At 37.5% G+C, this 24,799-nt stretch overlaps 1 protein-coding gene across 1 annotated transcript in view; it reads left to right on the top strand.

The window, feature by feature from the left end:
- The window catches only part of LOC108698551 (H-2 class II histocompatibility antigen, A-U alpha chain), a 76,143-nt gene that overhangs the window by 39,363 nt on the left and 11,981 nt on the right, over positions 1-24,799 (top strand). The window contains exon 4 of the mRNA XM_041572855.1: positions 14,401-14,562. Coding sequence (XP_041428789.1) covers positions 14,401-14,562 — 162 coding nt within the window. The remainder of the gene's footprint in view (positions 1-14,400; positions 14,563-24,799) is intronic.

Below are 24,799 nucleotides of genomic sequence, written 5' to 3' on the forward strand. Positions count from 1 at the left end.
GAATAGGAAGTGTTTCCTATCCAGGATTGAAAGTTCAGTCTTAGGAAGTGGGAAGCTTGATGAAGGAGGTCTGGATAGTGTTTCTGCTTTACTATTATGACTAGCTGGGTGGTAAGAAATTACAAAATCAAAACAAAGACCACCTAGACTTTTGAGCATTTAGTCGTTTAACGGACTTAAGCAATGCCAGATTCTTGATTTGTAAATACCGTGACAGGATTCAGAGCGCCTTCAAGAAAGTGCTTCCACTCCTCGAATGCAACCTTTATGGCCAAAAGTTCCTTGTTCCCTATATCATAATTTTTTCAGCTTCAGTTAACTTTCTTGATAGGAAGACACAAGGATGCAGGAGGAATTTGGACCATGGAGTTGTGATAATATTATTACCCACTAAGATGTCAGAGGCATCTACCCCAACAATAAAAGGTTTGTCAAGATCAGGATATTAGGGGGCTTATGTAAACAATAATTTTAGTTTGTCAAATGTTATCTGAGCTTCCTTGGACCACAAATATGGAACATCCTTGAGTAAGTTGTGTGATGGGAGTGATAATTTGCAAAACCTATGAAACATTGAGTTTCTTTAACATTGGATGGAATGGGCCATTACAAAAGTGCTTGGATTTTGTCAGAGTCCATTTGTAGACCATCAGGTGAAATTTCAAATCCTAGAAATTAAATGGAATTGGATTCAAACTCACATTTTTCGAGATGGGCATACAACCTATGCTTGTGTAGCCTAGACGGGCCATCTGAAACATGTTGGCAATGTTGTTCTGAAGTTTCTGAAAAGATTAATATGTCACCCAGATGACAAATGATTTAAAATAAGCTGAAATGTGGCTGGGACATTGCATAAGCCAAATGGCATAACAAGGTATTCATACTGCCCATAACCAGTACGGAATGCTGTCTTCCACTCTTCTCCCTCTCTCATGTGTATTAAGCGCCCGTATTTAAGCGCCCCATAAATACATTTTAGAAAAGATTTTGGCAGATTTCAATTGATTAAGTAATTGGGAGACTAGTGGCAAAGGATACCTGTTTTTTATTGTTGTCTTGTTTAATTCTCTATAGTCTATGCATGGATGTACGGTATCATCTTTTTTCTTGACAAAAAATATGGGAGCACCAGCTGGTGAGGAAGAAGGTTTATGAATCCTTTTGCCAAGTTCTCATGCAAATAATTTTTCAGTTCCTTTAGTTCAGGTTCTGATAATTCCCAAGGGGAATCTTTAAACCTTGAAGTAAATCAATGCGACAGTCATATACATGATGGGGGGAGCTTATCTGCCTTTGTTTTGTGAAAGATGTCTGCAAAATCTTTATACTGAACAGGCAAGGCTAAATTAATTTGAACAGTCTTTTGTTTACAGAAAATATGGGTAGCCTAGTACTTTCCTCATTAACTGAACAGAATGTGACTTTACCTGTCACCCAATCTATTGCTGGATTAACCTTACGTAGTCAAGGAAACCTAAAATAATATCAAAGGAAGTAGAAGGCAAAATATCTAAGGTAACTTTGCCAATACATTTTTTATTAGAAAATAAAGATACATTCTGAGGTTCATGTGTAAGTGAATCTGAACATAAAGTAGAACCATCAACCACTTAAATTTTCAGTGGAAAGGATTTAAGAGCAGCTGGGAATCCAACTCGGTCCACTAATTCGGTTGCAATGAAAATGCCTCCTGCACTGGTGTCTAAAAGAGCTTCTGTCTTAATACGTTGATTTGCCATCTGCAAAGTAATGGATAAAGTAAGGTATTTTGAATTCCCACTGGCACTAGGAGACACATTGAGAAATGGTAAAACTGCTTCTATACCTTTTCAGACTGGCTGCATAGCAATTTAGCAAGTGGGAGCAAGCAGCACAAATTAGGCAGAAGCTAGGAAAGGTCAGTCAGACAAGCCAGGATAAGAGTTATTTAGAAGGATTACCAAGAAACAAGCTGAGTTGTATACAATAATATTTACAACAAGAAGGTCGATTTCTCACTACAGAAACACACCTAGTCACTCTAGGAACCAAATTGATCTGGAAAGCTGTAGTGACCCACAGGACTATTTGTATGTGCTAACTTCATTTTGAGGCCTCTAAATGACAGATACTTTGGTAAACTTATGCACAATTGGCATCTAACTGTTTGGAGGACCCCTGGCAATCATATTGATACATGATACATGGACAAAACGATGCTGGAAATTCGAAGCTTTGAGGCCATTTTCAGGTATTTCACCGAAACCACCAATTTTGGGAAAGTATGGCGACTCAGTAGTTTGGAGCAGAAAGGCATGGTACCCATTTTAGCTTCGGTAGATTGTGTACGTTACAAAAATATATGATTTTGGGGGTAAACATATTTTTTGGTGTTTTTACCCCACACAAAATGCAGTAAATGCAGCATATTCAGGGTGCTTTTGGTACCTAATACAGTGTGGGACATGCAGAGCAACAAAATGAAAAGTGATTTTTCAGAATTTTAATACATTTTTATAAAAAACGCTATGTTCAGATAAGCTTTGATGTTTGGTTGTTAGGAGATAGTTACCTGTTTTGGAATCAGCAGAATGTGTACCTTTCAAAAATATAGGTTTTTCTGGGGTAAACCTACTGTCCGATTTCTACCTTAGAGCTTTAAAATTCGGTAATATACTGCCAGGAGTTTTTGCTGTACAGAAGTCCTAAATCTCCCTAAAACTATACTTATCTGGTATTGACATGTTTGCGAGACATGAGGCTTTCCAAATCAGTTGGATTTTCATGCGTAAAGTTAAATATTTTTCTGGTATAGATTCATATATTATGAAAAATAGGATTTGGTTTTTTTTTCGTATTTAACGCTATAAATCTTTTTGCAGAGGTGTAAATACATGAAAATTCATGCAGATTTAAAAAGCTCAGGTTCTCTGGAAAAAAACAACGTATAGTTTTTCTAGGTAGACTAAAGGTTTCTAATATTCCACATATGCTGCTGAGAAATGTATCAACTAAGGGGCAGATTTAGTAAGGGTCAAATTTTGAATTTGAATTTTGAAAAAAATGTTGGTGTCGAAATTCACACATTCGAATTTTAATCCCCAATTTCGAAGGTAAATTTGAATGAGAGATTTATCACACTTCGACCTTGGGAATTCTAATTGAATATTCACCACCTAAAACCTGCAGAGTTCATTTACAAGTCACTGGCAGAGGTTCTCTGCAGAACCAGTGGCTGCAGCAAAATAATCCTCCATATAGAATTCCAGTTTATCTGTTTAAATCTGGCTCCGTGATCTTTGCCCCTGCAGCTGGAGTTGGAAACAGTAAAGGGAATGTAAAGGCAAAATAAAATCCAATACAAATGTCTACACAGTCGCTGACTGCTTTACAGGAAAACAAACAAAGCTGCTTGAGTTCTGCATGGCTGGGAAGGTGGGGCTCCCCCTGCTGTTCATAAGTATGATTGTTTCCCTGCAGAGCATTTAGGGACAGTCTGACAATTCCTATCCACAGCAGTAAATGAAGGGAGAATTTCACTGCATACAGTTGGGTTTCTTTTAAAAACAGTACACATTTTTTAATTAAAGAATATTGGAGATAGGTTGCTTTTTCATTATAGAAAGTAAAAACGGGGGGGGGGGTGTCCTGACTGCATGGAGTAGGACGCACATCGAGTGAGCTCCTGCGCATATCCTGTGATACCTTTTCTAATTGTGTGCCAAAGAACTGATCCAAAAGGGCACAATACCTCTGGTCAAACATGGCAGGTAGGAATCAACAAAATAAGAAGAAGACTGAGATCCCCACACGCCTGGAACAATTTGTTCGTAAGGCCGCGCCAGCTACCGAATCCAAAATGGCGCAGGATCCTAACACAGAAGACAATGCATTGCAAGAGGAGGCCTCGCGACCACAGCCCACTCTGCAAGATCTGCTGGTGGCGGTACAGAACTGCCAACAATCCTGTCAAGCTACCATCATGTCCACGGTGAACGAACTCAAGGCAGAAATATCACTGATCAAACACGACATGCAGCGCATTAGAGAACGCACCTCAGCATCGGAGGCCTGGTTTTCAGCACTAGAAGACTCCTGTCATCCTCTGCAGCAAACTACTCAGGATTTACAAAGGCAAGTGGAACAATGGCGTCAAAAAGTAGATGACCTGGAAAACCGGGCGAGACGCAGCAATGTGGTCGGGGTGCCAGAGAGGAAGGGGACTGCCCCGAGGACTTTGTGGAAAGAATCCTAAAAGAATGGGCGGATGAGGAGTCCCTGACCCCTGCATTTTTCGGTGGAACGGGCGCACAGAATACCATCTAGGCCCTCGATACCCGGCGCCCCACCCAGGCCCCTGATAGCATGTATACATAACTGCAAAGATCGAGACAAGCTTCTGCCGGTGGCACGCACTAAAGGTCAATTCCAGCTGAAAAGTTTCCATATATCCGGACTCCGATGAACTCCAAAAAATGAGGGTACGATTCTTGGACGTCAAGAAAAGGCTGAGACAGAGAGAAATCCCGTACTCCATGATGTACCCTTCTCCTTTGCGGATACAGATGACCTTGGGCGTTAAATTTTTCGACAACCCGGCAGAGGCCTGCTCCTGGTTGCATACATTGGGCCGGCAGCATTTGGAGGCTTGAGGTTTTTTGTTTTTTTATCTCTTCACACAGCAGCTGGTAACTATGTCCCCCCAATTCTCTGCAATAACGCCAATAGCCCTTTAATCTCCGTTAGGATGTACCACCTGGCTAAACTGTACTCATTTTACAGCCCCAGTGTAATGATCTGTGTATACAGTTGGTGTAGCCTGACCCTGGCTAGAATCCTTAAGATGACGCTAATTTTTGGAATATCGCAAAGCAAGAGACCTGCGGCACAACTGTTACAATTGATTAAGTGATCAGTATTTATTCAGCTCACAAACAAAATGGCAACGTTTCGGGCCTCCATGTGTAAACATGTGACAAACATTTATAGTGGAAGAGGGGTGTAGTCACGCCTCTCATCCCTCCCCCAAGGTCAGAGTTCACAGTGTCCATATGTTATTCTCCGTGGTTCATAGTCCATAGCAACCAATATCAAAGGTATTATTCTCTGTCAATATGGCGCTATACAACTGCAAAACTGTATCCAAAATATAAATGTATCAAAACATTGTAACACACAGTGATACAAGTGATACTAAAATTGAAACATCAAAAGACTAAATGCTGAAAGGAATTGATCTATACAGGCCTGAAATATCATTTGGTACCCATGTGGCATAAGGTACTCAGCACTCTTCATGAGCCACTTCATCGTTTGTACAAATTGGTATAGATACTCAGAATATTTCCTGTAGATCATGCTCCTTTGAAAACAAAAATAGAAAAAAGAGAAACCAAAATATGTTAAAAACATAAATATAGTACATATGTTGAATCCATCATTTACTTTCTACACCAATTAAAAACAATTACAAACAGGACTCCATACCTAATATTAAATATTAATAATTAGATAATGATAGTAAAATAAACATTGCTGGGGTGTAATCCCTATTCAGTCCTCGTATCTAATCGTATCTAATCTATGTATCCACCGCATTTCCAATATCTTAAGCATCAAGATCCTGTCACCACCTTGTCTAGGGATTTCTACTGAGTCAATGACCTGAAAGCGTAATTGACTAACTGTGTGTCTAGCCTCCTGGAAGTGAGCTGGAACTGGGAGGGCTGTCAGTTGTTTGCGAATCGTGGATTTGTGCTTGGAAATGCGGTCTTTGACCTTTTGTGTGGTTTCGCCAATATAGAGTAAACCGCAGGGGCATTTCAATAAATAGACCACATAAGAGGAATCGCATGTATAGTAATTCTTTATAGTATATTTTTTACCCAAATGTGGGTGGTAAAACACATCCCCCTTGGTAACTGAATTACATTGTGTACAATTGAGGCAAGGAAAAGTGCCGAATTTTGGATTACATAAAAAGCGTGTGGACTTCTGTTTTAAAGGTCCAATGTCCGCTCTCACTAATCGGTCTTTAAGATTTCTGGCACGTTTATAGGCCATTAGTGGTGGTTGTTGGAATGCCGGTATATCGGACAAACATGATGTAAGTAAATGCCAGTGTTTGTGTATGATTTTAGTGACATGTTTACTAGCAGTGGAAAAGCCTGAAACAAAAACCATCCTATTTTCATTACTTTTGTTTTTACTGGGGGGTTTTAATAATTCTACCCTACTCTTATTGTTGATTAGAGATAGACCCTTATTTAGAACTTCCTCAGGGTACCTCCTCTCTTTAAAACGGTCAGTCATTTCTTCAATTCTCTTTGTGTATGTATATGGATCAGATACGATTCTTTTTACCCTCGAGTATTGTGTATACGGAAGGGAACATTTGAGGGAATGCGGATGGAAACTATCAAAATGTAGAATACTATTTTTGTCAGTTGATTTTCTAAAAAGGTCAGTTTCCAATTTGGTTCCCCTTCTAAAAATGTTAACATCCAAAAAATTAATGCAATTTTTATCACTTGTCCATGTGAATTAGATGGAGGATTCCATATCATTTAGAAAGCCTATAAAGGCTGTCAATGTGTCAGAGGGACCTTCCCATACCATTAGTAGGTCGTCTATATAACGAACATATAGTCGACAGTGGGCTTTGTAAAGGGGGTGTGTATAAACAAAGTGTGTTTCTAGGTAGGCCATAAACAAGTTGGCATAACTTGATGCCACATTACTCCCCATCGCTGTCCCCTGTTGTTGTAAGTAGAAAGTGTCCCCAAAAAGAAAGTAATTTTGATGTAGGATAATTTCCAACAAATCCATAATGAATGTTTTTTGGGGTGTAGTGTAGTCACTGTTGTCTAAAAAATATTTCACAACTGTAAGACCTGAAGAGTGTTTAATGGAGGTATAAAGGCTGGAAACGTCAAGACTGACCAAAATTATATTGCGTGACGGTAATTGTAGAGATTCCAAAATTGTAAGCAAATGCTTTGTATCTTTTACATAAGAGGTTGTACCATGCACTAGAGGTTGTAGGATCTTATCCACATATATTGCCAGTGGACTAAGGACCGAATCCGTACCTGCCACTATAGGCCGTCCAGGGTTTTTTTCCATGTTTTTATGGATTTTTGGCAAAGTATAAAATACAGGGGTTATTGGATTAGTTTTAATTAGAAAATCTTTCAAATGATCATCAATTATGCCATCTTCCACTGCCTGGTACACCTTGGACATAATGCACTGCTGTATAGAGATTAGTGGGTTAACAGGAATCTTTTTATAAATCTCTAATCGCTAATTTTTGGAATAAACCTTTAAACTATTTGTTGGAATCCAAAGATTGGAAATAGCTGAAGTATACAATTGATAACATAAGTTGTCTTATCCACACGGGCTACAGCCAAGAACGAGTCCCTGGACGATGGAAATAATCCCTAGGACTCAATACACTAGTCAGGCTACCCGGAAATCCTACTATATGGGGAATTTTATGTAAACTGGAACCCTGATGTTAGTCGTTACAGCTGTTACAAGACACTAATATGCCATTTGGATACTCCGCTTGCCCCTCGGACAGTCATGTCCCATGAAGAACTCTTAGGGCGGAGCGTCACTAGATGAACATTTCAACAACCCCTCACTTACCTAGGGTAACTACTCGTATGTGAGCTAGGTTGACACTACCACTCCACATACTCAGTCTACACAGGAGGGGTCTCTGTATTGATCAACAAAAGAATTGTATTTTCCTTACTGCATCTTAGAATATATCCCAATGGCCGGTTTATCTTTTTGCACTGCAAATTTTTTTCCAAAGAATTCCAGCTAACCAATATTTATATCCCTCCCCCATTTACAGATGACATACTTTTAGATTGTACAAACTATTGTCTACAATTCCCCCAATCCACGATTGTAATCACAGGCGACTTTAATTCCACCCCAAACCCAGCCATAGATAAATGGAAAAGAGATGGTTCAGGAGGTACAGGTGTGAACCACAAACTCAACAACTTTCTTCTCTCCCTGAATTTACTTGACATGTGACGAACATTTCACTGTACTACCCAGCAATACTCATGCTATTCCAAGACTCATCTTTGCCTGTCTAGAATAGACCTAGCTCTAATATCCAGAGAAATGCTGCCACTCATCCAACGAATTTAATACCTTCCTAGAGGAATCTCGGATCATGCCCCTCTGGAAATAGTATGGTCATGGGGGGATTTGACTTCCAATAGAGGGTGGCGTCTCAATCCGGCATGGCTGGGTATAGTTACTACAGTTGGTGACTGGTGCTGAACAAGAGGTGATAGAAACACACACGCCTGATGCACATCAAAAATTTAACAAGAACAGGAGAATTACCACAAATTGGAATGTATAAGCCAAAGGAAATTAATGTTTCTTAAGCATAATATTTTTGAGCATGGTGCTAGGACTGGAAATTGTTAGGGCACTTGGCTAGAGTGGAATTGTCCCCCACGGTAATTCCGTCGATTCGTTCCATGCAAGGAGATGTCACTGACAACCCCAAAGAAATCAGTGGTATTTTTGGATCTTATTACAAATACTTGTATAAATCCCAATTTGGGCCATATAGGGACCAACTACCCCACTACTTAGCCAAAATCAAGTTACCAACTTTAAATCCTGAACAGCGAGCTGCATTAGATGCTGAGCTCACAGTTGATGAGATTGAACTAGCTATTGGGGCATTCCCCAGCGGGAAGTCACCAGGCAGAGATGGATTGCCCATTGAACTTTATAAAACCTATGCAACAATTCTGGCTCCTAAGCTATTGGCAGTCTACTCAACAGTGCTGGACAGTGGGGCACTTCCCCCATCGATGAGAGAGGCATCAATTATTGTTCTTCCAAAACCTGGAAAGAATCTACAGGAATATGGACCCATTTCGCTTTTGAATTGGGATGCCAAAATCCTGGCTAAGATCCTATCTTGGAGTCTTATGCTGGTGATAGAAAGCATTATTGGCCCAAACCAGTCCGGATTTATGCCACACAAAAGCACAGCTGTGAATCTACCAAGGCTGTACACTAATCTTTCCACGGATCATGAAAACAAGGGCAATAGGCTGTTGGTGGCACTAGATATTGCAAAAACCTTCAACACAGTCGAATGGGCATGCCTATGGCAGGTGATGGGCAAAATGGGGATTGGCCTGAAATTCCTAGCTTTTACCCAACTGTTGTATGCGAACCCTTCAGCCCTGGTAACTGTCAACGGTATACCTTCCCCCCACTTTGCTCTCACACGGGGAACAGCTGTCCCCACTCCTGTTCGCCATGGCAATTGAACCACTAGCGGCCATTATAAGGTGCGACCCAGAAATTGTTGGATGGAAACTTGGGCCCATCCAGGAGAAAATACAACTTTATGCAGACGATTCACTTGTTTACCTGACCGATAGTGACAAGTCATTGGAGAGGTTGGCCACTGTCCTCACCACATTCAGTAACTTTTCGGGCCTAAAGGTGAATCTCTCCAAATCCAGCATGCTCCCAGTGGATTCCAGACCAGGCTCCAGTGTTCCCCACACCCCAGTGTTGACTGTCTCAAAAATTCAAATATCTGGGGCTGGAGGTTTCACTATCACCATCATCCTATTGGGACCTGAATTTGTCCCGGCTATTGGGGCAGGTGGAATCCAAATTTAAGCAATGGGCCTCACTCCCACTTAATCCACAAGGCAGAATCAGTCTGATAAAAACGACCAAACTTCCTAAGCTCCTGTATATGTTATCACACTCTCCCATGGCTAACCCTTCAAGTTTTTTTCAAGTATTGGACAAACTAATGGGGCCCTTTATATGGGGAGCAGGACGACCTTGATTAAGTCTTGGAATCCTAAAGAGATCTGCAGTAAATGGGGGGATGGCGTTGCCGGACTTTGAGCTTTATTTTTTGGCTACACAACTCATGTCAAGCCATGGATCACCACAGACCCACGTTGCCTGTCCGCAGCCCTTTTGGAGGCAACTGGGGAACCGGGGACGCCAAATACACAAAGGTTGCTAAGGACTCGGGTAGGCAGAAATACCAGCCGAGACCACCCGTTAATACTTCTAAGTCAGAAAATGTGGCTACGCGCCCAATCATTATGCCTTACCCAAACAAAGCACCCTGACAACCCCATATGGAATAATCATCTGCTCAGAGAATTCCAAAACATTGAGTCCGTAGGGCCATGGTCTAGTAAGGGAATAACGTCAATTAGCCACATTATTTCAATCAATTCACTCAAACCATTTGTAGTACTCCAACAGGAGTTTGGAATCCCAGAAACTTCTTGGTTATTGTATGAACAGGTCAAGCATGCATTCCTAGCTGACCCCTTTAAGGTGGACAAACCCCCTTTTGTAGAGTATTGGAGCTGCAGGACAACCAACACCTAATTTCTAATTCATATGAGGTACTGAGATTTTGTAAACATGATAGACTTAGTTCCAACCTACTCGCAACCTGCCAAAACGATACCCCCACATTGACGGCTGAGGAGTGGCAGGATGCCCTAGAGGCCCCTAGATTTGTCTTGCCAAATGCTGATCACAAAATGATTCAGAGATACATTATTCATAGAGCTTATTTCACGCTGGTGCGAATGAACCCACAATATCCACCAACCTGCACTCGGTGCAAAGCAGCTGCCGGCTCTTTCATACATATGATGTGGGAATGTCCCAACCTGAATCTCTATTGGCGTAAAGTATTCAACACTATCTCAGTTGCAGTAACGGTAGATGTATGTTCTGACCCAGAACTGGCTATATTAAACCTAGGTGAGAGCTCCCAATATAATAAATATCAACTGATTACAATCAGGCAAAGTTTGTTCCAGGCTCAAGGACATATAACTATGGGATGGAAAAGCCCATAGGCCCCGACCCACAAAGGCTGGTTGGACCAAATTAACCTTTACATTGATAGGATGCAATATCTGTTTACTAAGAGAGCCTCCTTTCATGCAATATGGGGCAACTGGCCCTCGCCCTAGTAGGTAGGGGAACAGTTGACGTATACAGACAACTACTTGTAGAATTGCCACTGAGATGTTAAGAACCACAGACTCCCATTTTAGTTGGTTGATGTTATTTTAATTATGTTTTTACCTGCTTCACATGATGTATAAACAAGGATCTTAACATGACATGCATATGATAGCTGGCTGTATTTGTTTCATAAACTGAATGTACATTGCTAAAGTAACCAGTACTATAGATACAATGTTGGTGTATACAACTGTATGTCATGTTCATTTATACAATAAAGGTTATGATGTTAAGAAAAAAAAGAAAGTAAAAATGGGATTTTATTTTTTTGCCTTTACATGCCCTTTAAAAGGGTAATATTTACTTAAAAAAAAAAAAATTATATATATATATATATATATATATACCAGTTTGGTAAGATTCTTTAATATGTCACTTAATATGATATAAACTGTTACTTAAATATTCATTTTGGAGCTAAAGTTTTCCTTTAATATGCATGTGATAGAGTAAACGAGTGATTTTATCGAGAGATTAAACAGAATGGATTCCATTTCTTTTTTGGATTTGAAATGAATGATAATCCTGTTTTGATGAAAAGGTTGTAACATCTGTGTATTGTAAAGCATGTGCAGGTAATTCTGGATGAACATTTGTGTCTAGTGAAAATAAATTAAAACATTACAGGTCCTTCACTCCTTTTATATATAAAAAACAAGGGAAAGTTGTGCTCACCACTATTTTTTTAAAACCATTAGGCGGGGGTGCAATGAGGGTGTGACCACAAAATACATATAGTCAACTACAAGAGGTCCTCTGCACTCAACCCATTATCAATATATTTAAGACAGCGACATTTTGTGCATACTGCTACTGAAAAATGCCTTACCCTTTAAACAACACAGGGATTGTTTGTCCATATATTGCAATATATTTAAGCTGGCCAACTACGTCAAAGTCATCCCATATCTGGCCAGTCCTACGCTTAATTTTCATCTGATTCATTAAGAATTCAATTGCTTAATTATACATTTTACAAAGGGACTAAGTTTTACCTGCAACTTACTAGCTGCTTTCAAAGTAAAACTCCCAAACTTGGCTGCCCTTTTATTAGACACCAGTGGGATCACCTGACTATAGCTGGGAGGGGTGGGAGCTACAACATGGAGCTGGTCACAGCTCCTGTATAACTATAACAAACAAGGGAAAGTTGTGCGCTCACCACTATTTTTTTAAAACCATTAGGCGGGGGTGCAATGAGGGTGTGACCACAAAATACATATAGTCAACTACAAGAGTGCAGAGGACCTCTTGTAGTTGAAGTAAAAAATGTTTTCCACTTCCCGCCCCTAATTTGCATATGCAAATTAGGGTTCGGATTCGGTTCGGTATTCGGCCGAATCTTTCATGAAGGATTCGGGGGTTCGGCCGAATCCAAAAAAGTGGATTCGGTGCATCCCTAATATATATATATATGCATATATATATATATATATATATATATATATATATATATATATATATATATATATATATATATATATATATATATATATATATATATATATATATATATATATATATATATATGCACTGTATCCAACCTGGTGCACTCACAACAGTCTGACACATTGCCTAGGTGCTGGTCAAAACAATCATTCTAAATATCAAAAACATACCGCACTCCAAGGACTTTTAAGTGAAAAAAGATGTATTTTATTCTCGACGTTTCGGCGCAATAACTCGGGCCGTCCTCAGGAAGGTTCCTGAGGACTGCCCGAGTTATGGCGCCGAAACGTCGAGAATAAAATACAACTTTTTTCACTTAAAAGTCCTTAGAGTGCGGTCTGTTTTTTGATATTTTATATATATATATGCATATATATATGCATGCATATATATATGCATATATATATGCATATATATATATATGCATATATATATATATGCATATATATATATATGCATATATATATGCATATATATATATATATGCATATATATATATATGCATATATATATGCATATATATATATATGCATATATATATATATATATATGCATAAATATATATATATATATGCATATATATATGCATATATATATATATATATATGCATATATATATATATGAGTGCCGTGATATATATATATATATGTGAGTGCCGCTATCTGCTACAGTTGCATATATATATATTTATGCATATATATATATATATGCATATATATATATATATGCATATATATATATATATATGCATATATATATGCATATATATGCATATATATATATGCATATATATATATATATGCATATATATATATATGCATATATATATATATACATATATATATATATATATGCATATATATATATATATATATATATGCATATATATATATATATATATATATGCATATATATATATATATATATATGCATATATATATATATATATATATATATATGCATATATATATATATATATGCATATATATATATATATATATGCATATATATATATATATATATATATATGCATATATATATATATATATATATGCATATATATATATATATATATGCATATATATATATATATATATGCATATGCATATATATATATATATATGCATATATATATATATATGTATATATATATATATGCATATATATATATATATATATATATATATGTATATATATATATATATATATATATATATATGCATATATATATATATATATATATATATATATATATATATATATATATATGCATATATATATATATATATATATATATATATATATATATATATATATATACTCCACCAGATGAAAGCACTCACGGGTCAGTCATATGAGTACAAGTAGCAAAAAATTTTATTCCAACAACCACATATCTACGCGTTTCGATCCCACTGGATCGTCATCAGGATGGTGCTTGGTAGTGAAACACACCCTTTTAACCCCACTTCCACCAATCAGTAAAAAACCACAGAATCATCACTCCCCAATTAATTAATTGGGGAGTGATGATTCTGTGGTTTTTTACTGATTGGTGGAAGTGGGGTTAAAAGGGTGTGTTTCACTACCAAGCACCATCCTGATGACGATCCAGTGGGATCGAAACGCGTAGATATGTGGTTGTTGGAATAAAATTTTTTGCTACTTGTACTCATATGACTGACCCGTGAGTGCTTTCATCTGGTGGAGTATGAGGATTTTGGTGAGCACCCGGTAATTATTGCATTGAGTGGTGTGTGCCGATAAATGGAGAGATGTATACTGGCCTGTTTGGCTATTGGATCGTGCACCCCAGAAATCTACTATTGATAAATTGAGACTGAACTTTTGGTGATTCTGTACTACCTTGTTTGAGTAAACCGCAGGTGGATTGAACGCTGGACACATCCGGACCTGTGATTACTGGAGCGTACTGCCGATGGAGGATACTCTGACGTTTGATGTGGACGTCTCGCGAGAGTTCGCATTCTCCCAGGAAGACGCGGCGCGCATACTGTTTACTGAATCGGTGATCACACAGGAGGCTGGTAAGCTACCCAGGGAAGTGTTTAATCGTTTGAATACTCTTAAAAAGAGGGAAGTAGACTATTTGTTACACGGTTCATACCTGTCAGACTATTACAGGCAACGGAAGATACCAAGGGGCTTCAGAATACGTAATGTGCCCACAGTGGGCCGTTCCAATGCTGATTTTTGCAGCCGCTGGTGCGGAATTCTAAACAAATGTTCCCTGGATCTAATGTTACTTGTAATAGATGAATCTGGCAAGGAACTTGTTAAAGTGCGTACTGAGCTTGCTAATATTGAACACCAGTCTCATTCTATTCTCAAAGCGGATCAGTCCGTGAATTGGCTCAATAAATTGGAAAACAGTGTACAAACATATAAGCAAGAGCTGAATGCCTTTAAACAAGCTAAAATCATTAAAGTCAATCAGGACTACAAGGACCGTAGAGTATATGGATGGTTAATCGGGAAGGCAGGTACAGACAGATATCAGCGCAGATATAAAAAGGGTAGAGACCTGTTAACCGTTGATAGCTCGGGTGACTCCCATAATTCTGACACGGATACCCCACGTGGGGGAACAGAATGTGTTTCTCAGGAAGGGTCATCGGCTGGTGGACATACCCAGGTTCATTTTTTAGGCGATGCAAACGCAAAAGGAAACATACCAGGCGGGGCGGTGGGAAGTCGAAGGGGCAGACCACCCAGAAAGCCGAAACAGTGATATTCAATTTAAGCCAGCACACACTCAGCCTGGGCGAGGTTGCTCTATTGTCAAAAGGTTTATCCTTTGTTCCAGTGACAAAAAATGATGCTTTTGGTCTTGAAGTTGATATGTACAAATTTCAACGGAAATTAAAATTAAGGGACCATTTTAAGGATGAACTCAGTGGACAACCTCTTGAGAAATTTCGCCCTGTGAGTGTGTTCGAACCATCTAATGTGGCAACATCTATTAAGACATATTGTGCAATTACACAAAGAGAAATTTCAGAAACAGTAAAGAACTCTGAAAAATTTTATTCAAATTTAACTGCAGCGGAGAGAAAGGCACTCAACACTCTACGTGATGATAAAAATCTTATTATACGCCCTGCTGATAAGGGTGGTTCAGTGGTATTACTGGACCGATCCTACTACAGGGAAGAGTTAATATCACAATTGTCCAATACTGATGTCTATGAGAGATTATTGAGAGATCCAGTCAACTCTTTTAAAGCTGAGCTTGATGGAATGTTAAATACAGCAAGGGCATCTGGGTGGATCAGTGAGAATTGCTTTAAAGGGGATCTATCGCGAAAATAAAATTTTAATATGAGGTAGAGCTCATGAAAATAGTCAATTTTGTAAATATGTTTGATTATGAGATTTGTTTTCTTTATTAGTTATACTTTGTTTTTCTTATGACTGACTCTCTGTGTTCTCTCTCTGACTCGTCAGACTACTGTGCTCTAGGTCGGGTCGTGTTTTGAGTGACAGGTGAAAGCTTGCTTTTTATTGGTTGCTAGGCTATCCACAGGTGTTTCATCTGTAATGGTTTTTTTCTGAACATTTGTACTGCGCAGCACATTATAATAGAATATGGGTTACCCTGTATGTCGGTCTTGGGCCAGATGCAATCATTGGGGCACCTAGAAGCCACGAGTGGGGTGTTGTGATCAGTGGGGTATATGAACACAAACGGAGGGCATATAGACATCACGGAGATCAGGTCACACTACCGCACCTCCCTGTGCTGCCTGTTGCACACCTGGAACCGGAGCATGAAACTTGTTTGCAGCGCCAAGTCAGCAGCAGTAGTATGTATGTACTAGTATGGGGATGTAATGTTTGACTTCGCATCCTCCAAGACTCCGGGTAAGGAGAGGAATGCTGCGCTACCGAGCGCTAACTTAAGAAGCGAAATGCGGTGCTGCCGGTGCCCTGCGCACCTCAGAGCTGTTGTACAGAAGTCTTCATGTGTTAGGGATCTGCTTTCCCTTCACTCTGCTGTGTGCGCTCTGGACAGCGCAGCCTGCAGAAAGCCTCTTACTTGTGTTCATCCTGGGACAGGCTTGGAGAGATTGGAATGCGCCTTCCCCTTACTGGACAGCGCAGCCTGCAGAAAGCCTCTTGCTTGTGCTCTCCCTAGGTCGGGCTTGGAATGAATGGAATGCGCCTTCCCCTTACTCCGCTGCCGGTGCCCTGCGCGCCTCAGAGCTGTTGTACAGAAGTCTGCATGTGTTAGGGATCTGCTTTCTGAAGGTTGTGCTGTCCAGAGCGCACACAGCGGAGTGAAGGGAAAGCAGATCCCTAACATATGCAGACTTCTGTACAACAGCTCTGAGGCGCGCAGGGCACCGGCAGCGGAGTAAGGGGAAGGCGCATTCCATTCATTCCAAGCCCGACCTAGGGAGAGCACAAGCAAGAGGCAGCCCAGACACAGGCAACCTTTCGTGGCCCCTCTCTCACACATTGGCCTGTGTGTGGCGGGCCCCTTTAGCTGTGCTTACTCTGCTGTGTGCGCTGGACTCCTAGTGTAGCTGGTCGCTGGGAGACAGGCGCTGGCACACAAATGTGCTGCAGGGGGTGAGAAGGCCTGCGGATAGGGGAGCAGACAGGTGTAGTTGAGCAGTTAGTTGTATATTGTGCTAGGCTGTGTGTAATAAGTGCTGCCCGGTGCACTCAGCGGAGGCAGTGATTAAATCAGGGTAATCCCCATACTACTATTCACGCTGCCATATGGGGCTTTGTACTATGTGCCCAGTACATCGCTTGTGGCTCTTGTGAGAAGCGTACAAACAGTGTTAGAGCTGCTGATTGGAATGCACAGCGCAGCCTGCAGAAAGCAGATCCCTAACACATGCAGACTTCTGCACAGCGTCTCTGAGGCGCGCAGGGCACCGGCAGCACCGCATTTCGCTTCTTAAGTTAGCGCTCGGTAGCGCAGCATTCCTCTCCTTACCCGGAGTCTTGGAGGATGCGACATCAAACATTACTTCCCTGTGCTTACACTTTTCCTCCCTCCTGAGTTGGGTGATTGAGGGAATCGCTATTGCACAGAAGCTGTGGGATGTTTCCTGCCTAACCTGTAATGGATTGTTCTCTGGAGTCCTGTTGTTTGGCTGCTTTTCTATCAAACTGCCCAGCTGTCCAGATAATTGTTCAGAAATTAGAGGGGGGGTTGTATTATTTTACTAACACTACATGCGGTGTGCAAAGCTGAGTCTGTAAGGTACCAGGTGACTTTGCTCTGTTCAATATCTGTACAATATCTGTTCATCTGTACCTTGGCAAAAGGAACCAGGTTGGAAACCATTTTAAATATCACCCTTGGTTTTAGGGGACTCCAAGTGCCTGGCTAAAAATCTTTGCCTTATCTGCACCGGGAAAGGGCCCATTACACACAGGACAAGGGGACTGTGGGCCCTTTGCCATCTCTTCACACCCTCGCCTCCATGCCCATGCCTGGATTACATAAAATGCTAAACACCTGTTACAAGGCTGATTCTGCTTCTTCCACAGACAATGCTGCCAATGCCACATGCTATATAATCATTTCTAGTTTAGCCAAATTTTTTAAGAAACTGAATGATATTTGCAACAGCTTTTTTATTTATGGATTTTACCTTCTTGGTGTTTTAATTTAGCTGGTAATAAGCCTTCAGCTGTTGATGAACTATAATTTACAATAGGGCTTCCTGGGAGTTGTAGTCTAACAGCAGACAAATAGACAAATAAATAAAGGTATCTTCTGTATACACTTTATTTTCCTAAAAGTGAGTGTCTAGCTACTTTAATTTTTATAATTCTGTCCATTCAGTTTCTTTTAACTTTATAAATATAGCATAAACCATCTTTCATTTTAATACACAGTGATCTATGAATGCATACTAGCACACAAAGTGAAGGCTCAGTTCAAATGATTTTATAATTCAGATCAGTACTGTGCAACTTTTTTCATGTAGAAGACTGATAATTTGGCTGCAAAAAAACAGTCGCTGCCTTTTTACTGCAGTTTCAAATTAACACAATATAACAGTAGATGAGGTTGAGAAATAAACTTGCATTCAACCATCAACACATTTGTGTGTAAGTGAAAGTAGCTGCACTGATCTGCTAGCAGCTGATCCAGAGGAAGGTGAATTGATACAATAGTTGCTAATATTCCTAATTGTATCAACTAATTGTTGCAAATTGTAACAGTTCAGAATGCTCCTGGATCACTGAAAACCCCAGAGACATGAACATTAAACTTTAATCTTCAATTTTGGGAAAACAGTAAAAAGTAAAAGATGGAAAGCAATTAAAAAAGTATTTGGTTATGGTGAACAATCTAAAAATAACTCAACTGAAAAAAGTGTTGGGAAGGTGAAGAACCTCTTTAAAAAGACAGTCACCAATATCCAATCACAATGGTTCCATTGAGCTATTCAGGTAGGTGTTGGCTGAAATTCACAGAGGTGTGAAAGTGAGATCTGGACACAATGACCCATAATGACTGCATCAAACCTTCACACTTTTTTTAGTTTCTGCGAACACCTACCTGAATAGATCAATGGGACTACCATTGAACATTGATGGTATTTATTTTTTGTGCAATGTAAGTATGAAATAATCCCCACATACCAAAGCAATTTCAGTCAGCAACAGCAAACAACATCTTGATAATTGTAAATAAGGTATAAAGACTTCAGTTTTACACCACACACCCTCTGGGGGTACCCAAAAAGCTAAATATATTTTGTGAAGAAAAGATCCCAAAATAGGATTACAATATCTGAAGCCAAACTGAACAAAAAAAACTCCCTCAAATATTAGACATCAGTACATTATTTACCAATCACTCAGCTCTACTTGACTGAGAGAATGTGCAGACCTGACAGCCTTACTTTCCTCACAAGGAGCTTCCACAGTAACAGTTGGTGTGAGGATGTTATACAACATGGAGGAGGGTGGGACTTTGCTAGTTGCTAGGTGACATCATAGCTAGTGAGAAGCCACTCCCATTCAGCAGTAGCTTGAACAGTCTCTAAGAGAAAGCACCCTCATTGCATGTCATCATTTATCATTTTACAAAAAAACTAAGCATTTCTGCTAAAGAAATATATTTGAAGATTTTAATATTTTCACCTCAACTATCCATTCAGAGAATTTAATTTTCGCGATAGATCCCCTTTAAGTATCTGGTGACTGATTTTCCAAAGTGTCCGATTATCTATACATTGCCCAAAGTGCATAAAAATCAGCACACCCCCCCTGGACGACCGATTATTTCGGCAAGGGGGTCCCTTTTTTCTAATGTGGCATGTTATCTTGATAGTTTCCTGCAACCTCTTTGTACTGATATGCCTTCTTATATTGCAGATACAGCATCTTTACTTGATATTTTGAAACAAGTGGATGTATTACCTGATAACACAATATTTGTGACGATGGATGTGTGCAATTTGTACACTATAATACCTACTGATGATGGCATATCAGCATGTAGACAGGCCTTGTTGGGGAAACATACGGGTAATCCACCAATTGAATTTTTATGTACACTGCTTGAGCTAGTACTAACCCGTAATTACTTCCGCTTTGAGAAAAAAATTTTCTTACAAAAGACTGGCACAGCAATGGGCTCCAATGTGGCCCCCTCATATGCCAATCTGTTCATGGATGCTTTTGAGAAGAAATATATTTATCCAAATTATGGTGAACAGGTGCTTTTTTATCGTAGATTTATCGATGATATCCTATTGATTTGGCATGGGGACCACACTGGAGCCTTAAAGCTTGTGACTGACCTGAATGCTCTACCTACGCCTGTAAAATTTACCATTACATGTCATAGTGATGTTATAGATTTTCTTGATGTGAGACTTTTTAGAACAGCAGATGGGATTGGAACTACGTTATTTCGGAAAAATACTGACCGTAACACGGTTTTACATGCACATAGTTTCCACCCTCCTGCTGTTCTGAAATCTATACCATATACCCAATTTTTGAGAGTATTCAGGATAAACACTGATCGGGTGGTTGCAAAACAGCAGGCGTGTGAGATGCGAGACCGCTTTCTTGCTAGAGGATATACGCTTGATTTCCTTGAGGAGGAGATGGAAAGGGCATATAAAACCTGTGGAAAAACTGATAAGATGGTGAATAAAACTGTAACAGCTCGGCCACAGAACATGACGTTTGTGACGAACTATATGCCGGTGAGTCATAAAGTAAAAGAAATAATGAAAAAACACTGGCCAATACTACAGTTGGACTCTGGGTTGCCATTTACAAATATGTCCCCTCCTATGTGCACTTACCGCCGTGGTCGCTCATTGAGAGATATACTGATGGTCACAGATTTACAAAGGGGTGAGCCTGCAAGCTGGCTACCAATGATGAAGTTGGGATGCTTCTGATGTGGTGGGTGTAAGACATGTGGATGTCTGATAACTGGTGGCACCTTCTCCCACCCCCACTCTGGGAAGAAGTATAAGATCCAACATCGCTTAACCTGTACATCAGAATTTGTGATTTATTGCATTATGTGCCCATGTGGTTTATATTATATTGGGAAATGCGTCACTCCATTCCGGATACGCATGAATAACCACAGATCGGCTATCCGACTGGCATTATCCTCGGGACAATCTGAAATTCCCCTTGCGAGACATTTCCTTTTGCACAAACACCCTTTGCCTTCCCTAAGGGCGATATTGATTGATCATATCCCCACCTTACCAAGAGGAGGTGACAGAGCTAAGGCTTTGTTACAACGTGAGGCTAAATGGATACGCATGCTTGATACAATTGCCCCTAGGGGATTGAATGAGATGCATTCACTGTCTTGCTTCCTGTGAGAACTTCAATAGGAATGATTCAGAATTTATATAATGAGAATTGATAATATCATCCCTCCTCAAGTGTGGATTAATGAAATTTGATGATTGTTTGCAAATTATAATGCTATACAAATCGTTTGGTTATATCTAAACGCTCGACATCACAGGTTCTTTCCTGAATTCATCAGCTGAAATGTTAAAGATAGAAATCTAATGTATTTTAATCTTTTTTAATCTTTTTTAATATACTATTTTAGATGCACTTTGTCACAACAATATTTATGGCACGTGGGTACTTTACTGTACTGTAATAGTAAGATTTTTGCTCACTAGTTTGGGATAATGTCACATCACTGTGATAATTGGATTATATCTGGGGACGATGGGGACTAATACAGAATTGGAACCAATGGGGTTTAACTAGGCTGCTACAGATGAGATGAGGTTGAAAATTTATACTGAAAAAATTTTTATAATCAAAAATTTTTATAATTAAATTAATGAATTCAAGCAAATTCTGTGCGGTGCACAATAAATTCTTCTGCCATGTTCCAACTCTGGATGATGCCTTACCGTCTTACCTAGTTTTATTAATATTTATATCTTTTTAGTTGTGGGTTATTCAATATTTGCACTTTATGACCATCATGTTACACAGGTGCATGTTAATAGTGATAGATAATTAATTGGGGAGTGATGATTCTGTGGTTTTTTACTGATTGGTGGAAGTGGGGTTAAAAGGGTGTGTTTCACTACCAAGCACCATCCTGATGACGATCCAGTGGGATCGAAACGCGTAGATATGTGGTTGTTGGAATAAAATTTTTTGCTACTTGTACTCATATGACTGACCCGTGAGTGCTTTCATCTGGTGGAGTATGAGGATTTTGGTGAGCACCCGGTAATTATTGCATTGAGTGGTGTGTGCCGATAAATGGAGAGATATATATATATATATGCATATATATATATATATATATATATATATATATATATATATATATATATATATATATATATATATGCATATATATATGCATATATATATATATATATATATATATATATATATATGCATATATATATATATATATATATATATATATATATGCATATATATATATATATATATATATGCATATATATATATATATATATATATATATATATATGCATATATATATGATATATATATATATATATATGCATATATATATATATATATATATTATATATATATATATATGCATATATATGCATATATATATATATAAATGCATATATATATATATATATATATATATATATATGCATATATATATATATATGCATATATATATATATATATATATATATATATATATATATATATATATATATGCATATATATATGCATATATATATGCATATATATATATATATATATGCATATATATATATATATATATGCATATATATATATATATATATATATATATATGCATATATATATATATATGCATATATATATATATATATATATATATATATATGCATATATATATATATATATGCATATATATATATATATATATATATGCATATATATATATATATATATATGCATATATATATATATATATATATATATATATATATATATATATATATATATATATATATATATATATATATATATATATATATATATATATATATATATATATATATATATGCATATATATATATATATATATATGCATATATATATATATATATGCATATATATATGCATATATATATATATATGCATATATATATATATATATGCATATATATATATATATATATATATATATGCATATATATATATATATATATGCATATATATATATATATATATATATGCATATATATATATATATATGCATATATATATATATATATATATATATATATATATATGCATTAAAAGTCCTTAGAGTGCGGTCTGTTTTTGATATTTTATATATATATGCATATATATATATATATATGCATATATATATGCATATATATATATATATATATGCATATATATATATATGAGTGCCGTGATATATATATATATATGTGAGTGCCGCTATCTGCTACAGTTGCATATATATATATTTATGCATATATATATATATATATATATGCATATATATATATATGCATATATATATGCATATATATGCATATATATATATGCATATATATATATGCATATATATATACATATATATATATATATATATGCATATATATATATATATATATATATATGCATATATATATGCATATATATATATATATATATATATATATATATATATATATATATATATATATATATATATATATATATGTATATATATATATATGCATATATATATATATATATATATATATATATATATGCATATATATATATATATGCATATATATATATATATATGCATATATATATATATATATATATATATATATATATGCATATATATGCATATATATATATATATATGCATATATATATATATATATATATGCATATATATATATATATGCATATATATATATATATATATATATATATGCATATATATATATATATATATATATATATATATATGCATATATATATATATATCAATTGAAGATGGACCAGCACTCCGTTTTCTTTATCAAAAGTGTTTATTCAATACACTGTGCATCCAATGTCCCATTATAACAAAAGACGCGAGTGGAGGGGAAATCTGACTGTGGTTGAAAAAGAAGCAATTAAGTCCTTAAAACAAAACAAGGACATTATTATTAAAACTGCGGACAAGGGAGGGGGGATTGTGGTTATGAACTATTCCTATTACAAGCAAGAGCTCCTGTCCCAGCTGGCTGATACCACTAAGTACAATAGACTGTCATTTGATCCCACCGTGAACTTTCAAAATGAACTGAGACTGTTATTACAGATGGCTAAAAATAATGGGTGGGTTACTGAAAGTATGTGTGAGTTCTTCCTGCCAGCACACCCCATTCGACCAGTAATATACACGCTGCCAAAAGTCCACAAAAGCCTACATACGCCCCCAGGGCGTCCTATCATTTCTTCGAATGGCTCTTTGAATGAGGGCATAGCAGCTTATGTGGACTCTTTGCTACAACCATGTGTACAGAATATGACTAGTTATCTGAAAGATACAAACGATTTTCTCAAAATGATTCGCAGTATAAGTTGTCCCATTACAGATATGGTGTTGGTAACCATGGATGTACAGAGCCTGTACACCTGCATCCCCCATGATGCTGGTGTGGAGGCAGTGCAGGAATTGGTTATAGACAATGCATTATATGTGGGCCCACCTGTGGAGTTTATGCTAGACCTCCTCAGGTTTATTTTGCACAAGAATTATTTTAAGTTTGAGAACGAATTTTTTGTACAACGCAC

Source organism: Xenopus laevis, chromosome 8L (genome assembly GCF_017654675.1).
Source record: "Xenopus laevis strain J_2021 chromosome 8L, Xenopus_laevis_v10.1, whole genome shotgun sequence".
In the NCBI taxonomy this organism is placed as follows: domain Eukaryota; kingdom Metazoa; phylum Chordata; class Amphibia; order Anura; family Pipidae; genus Xenopus; species Xenopus laevis.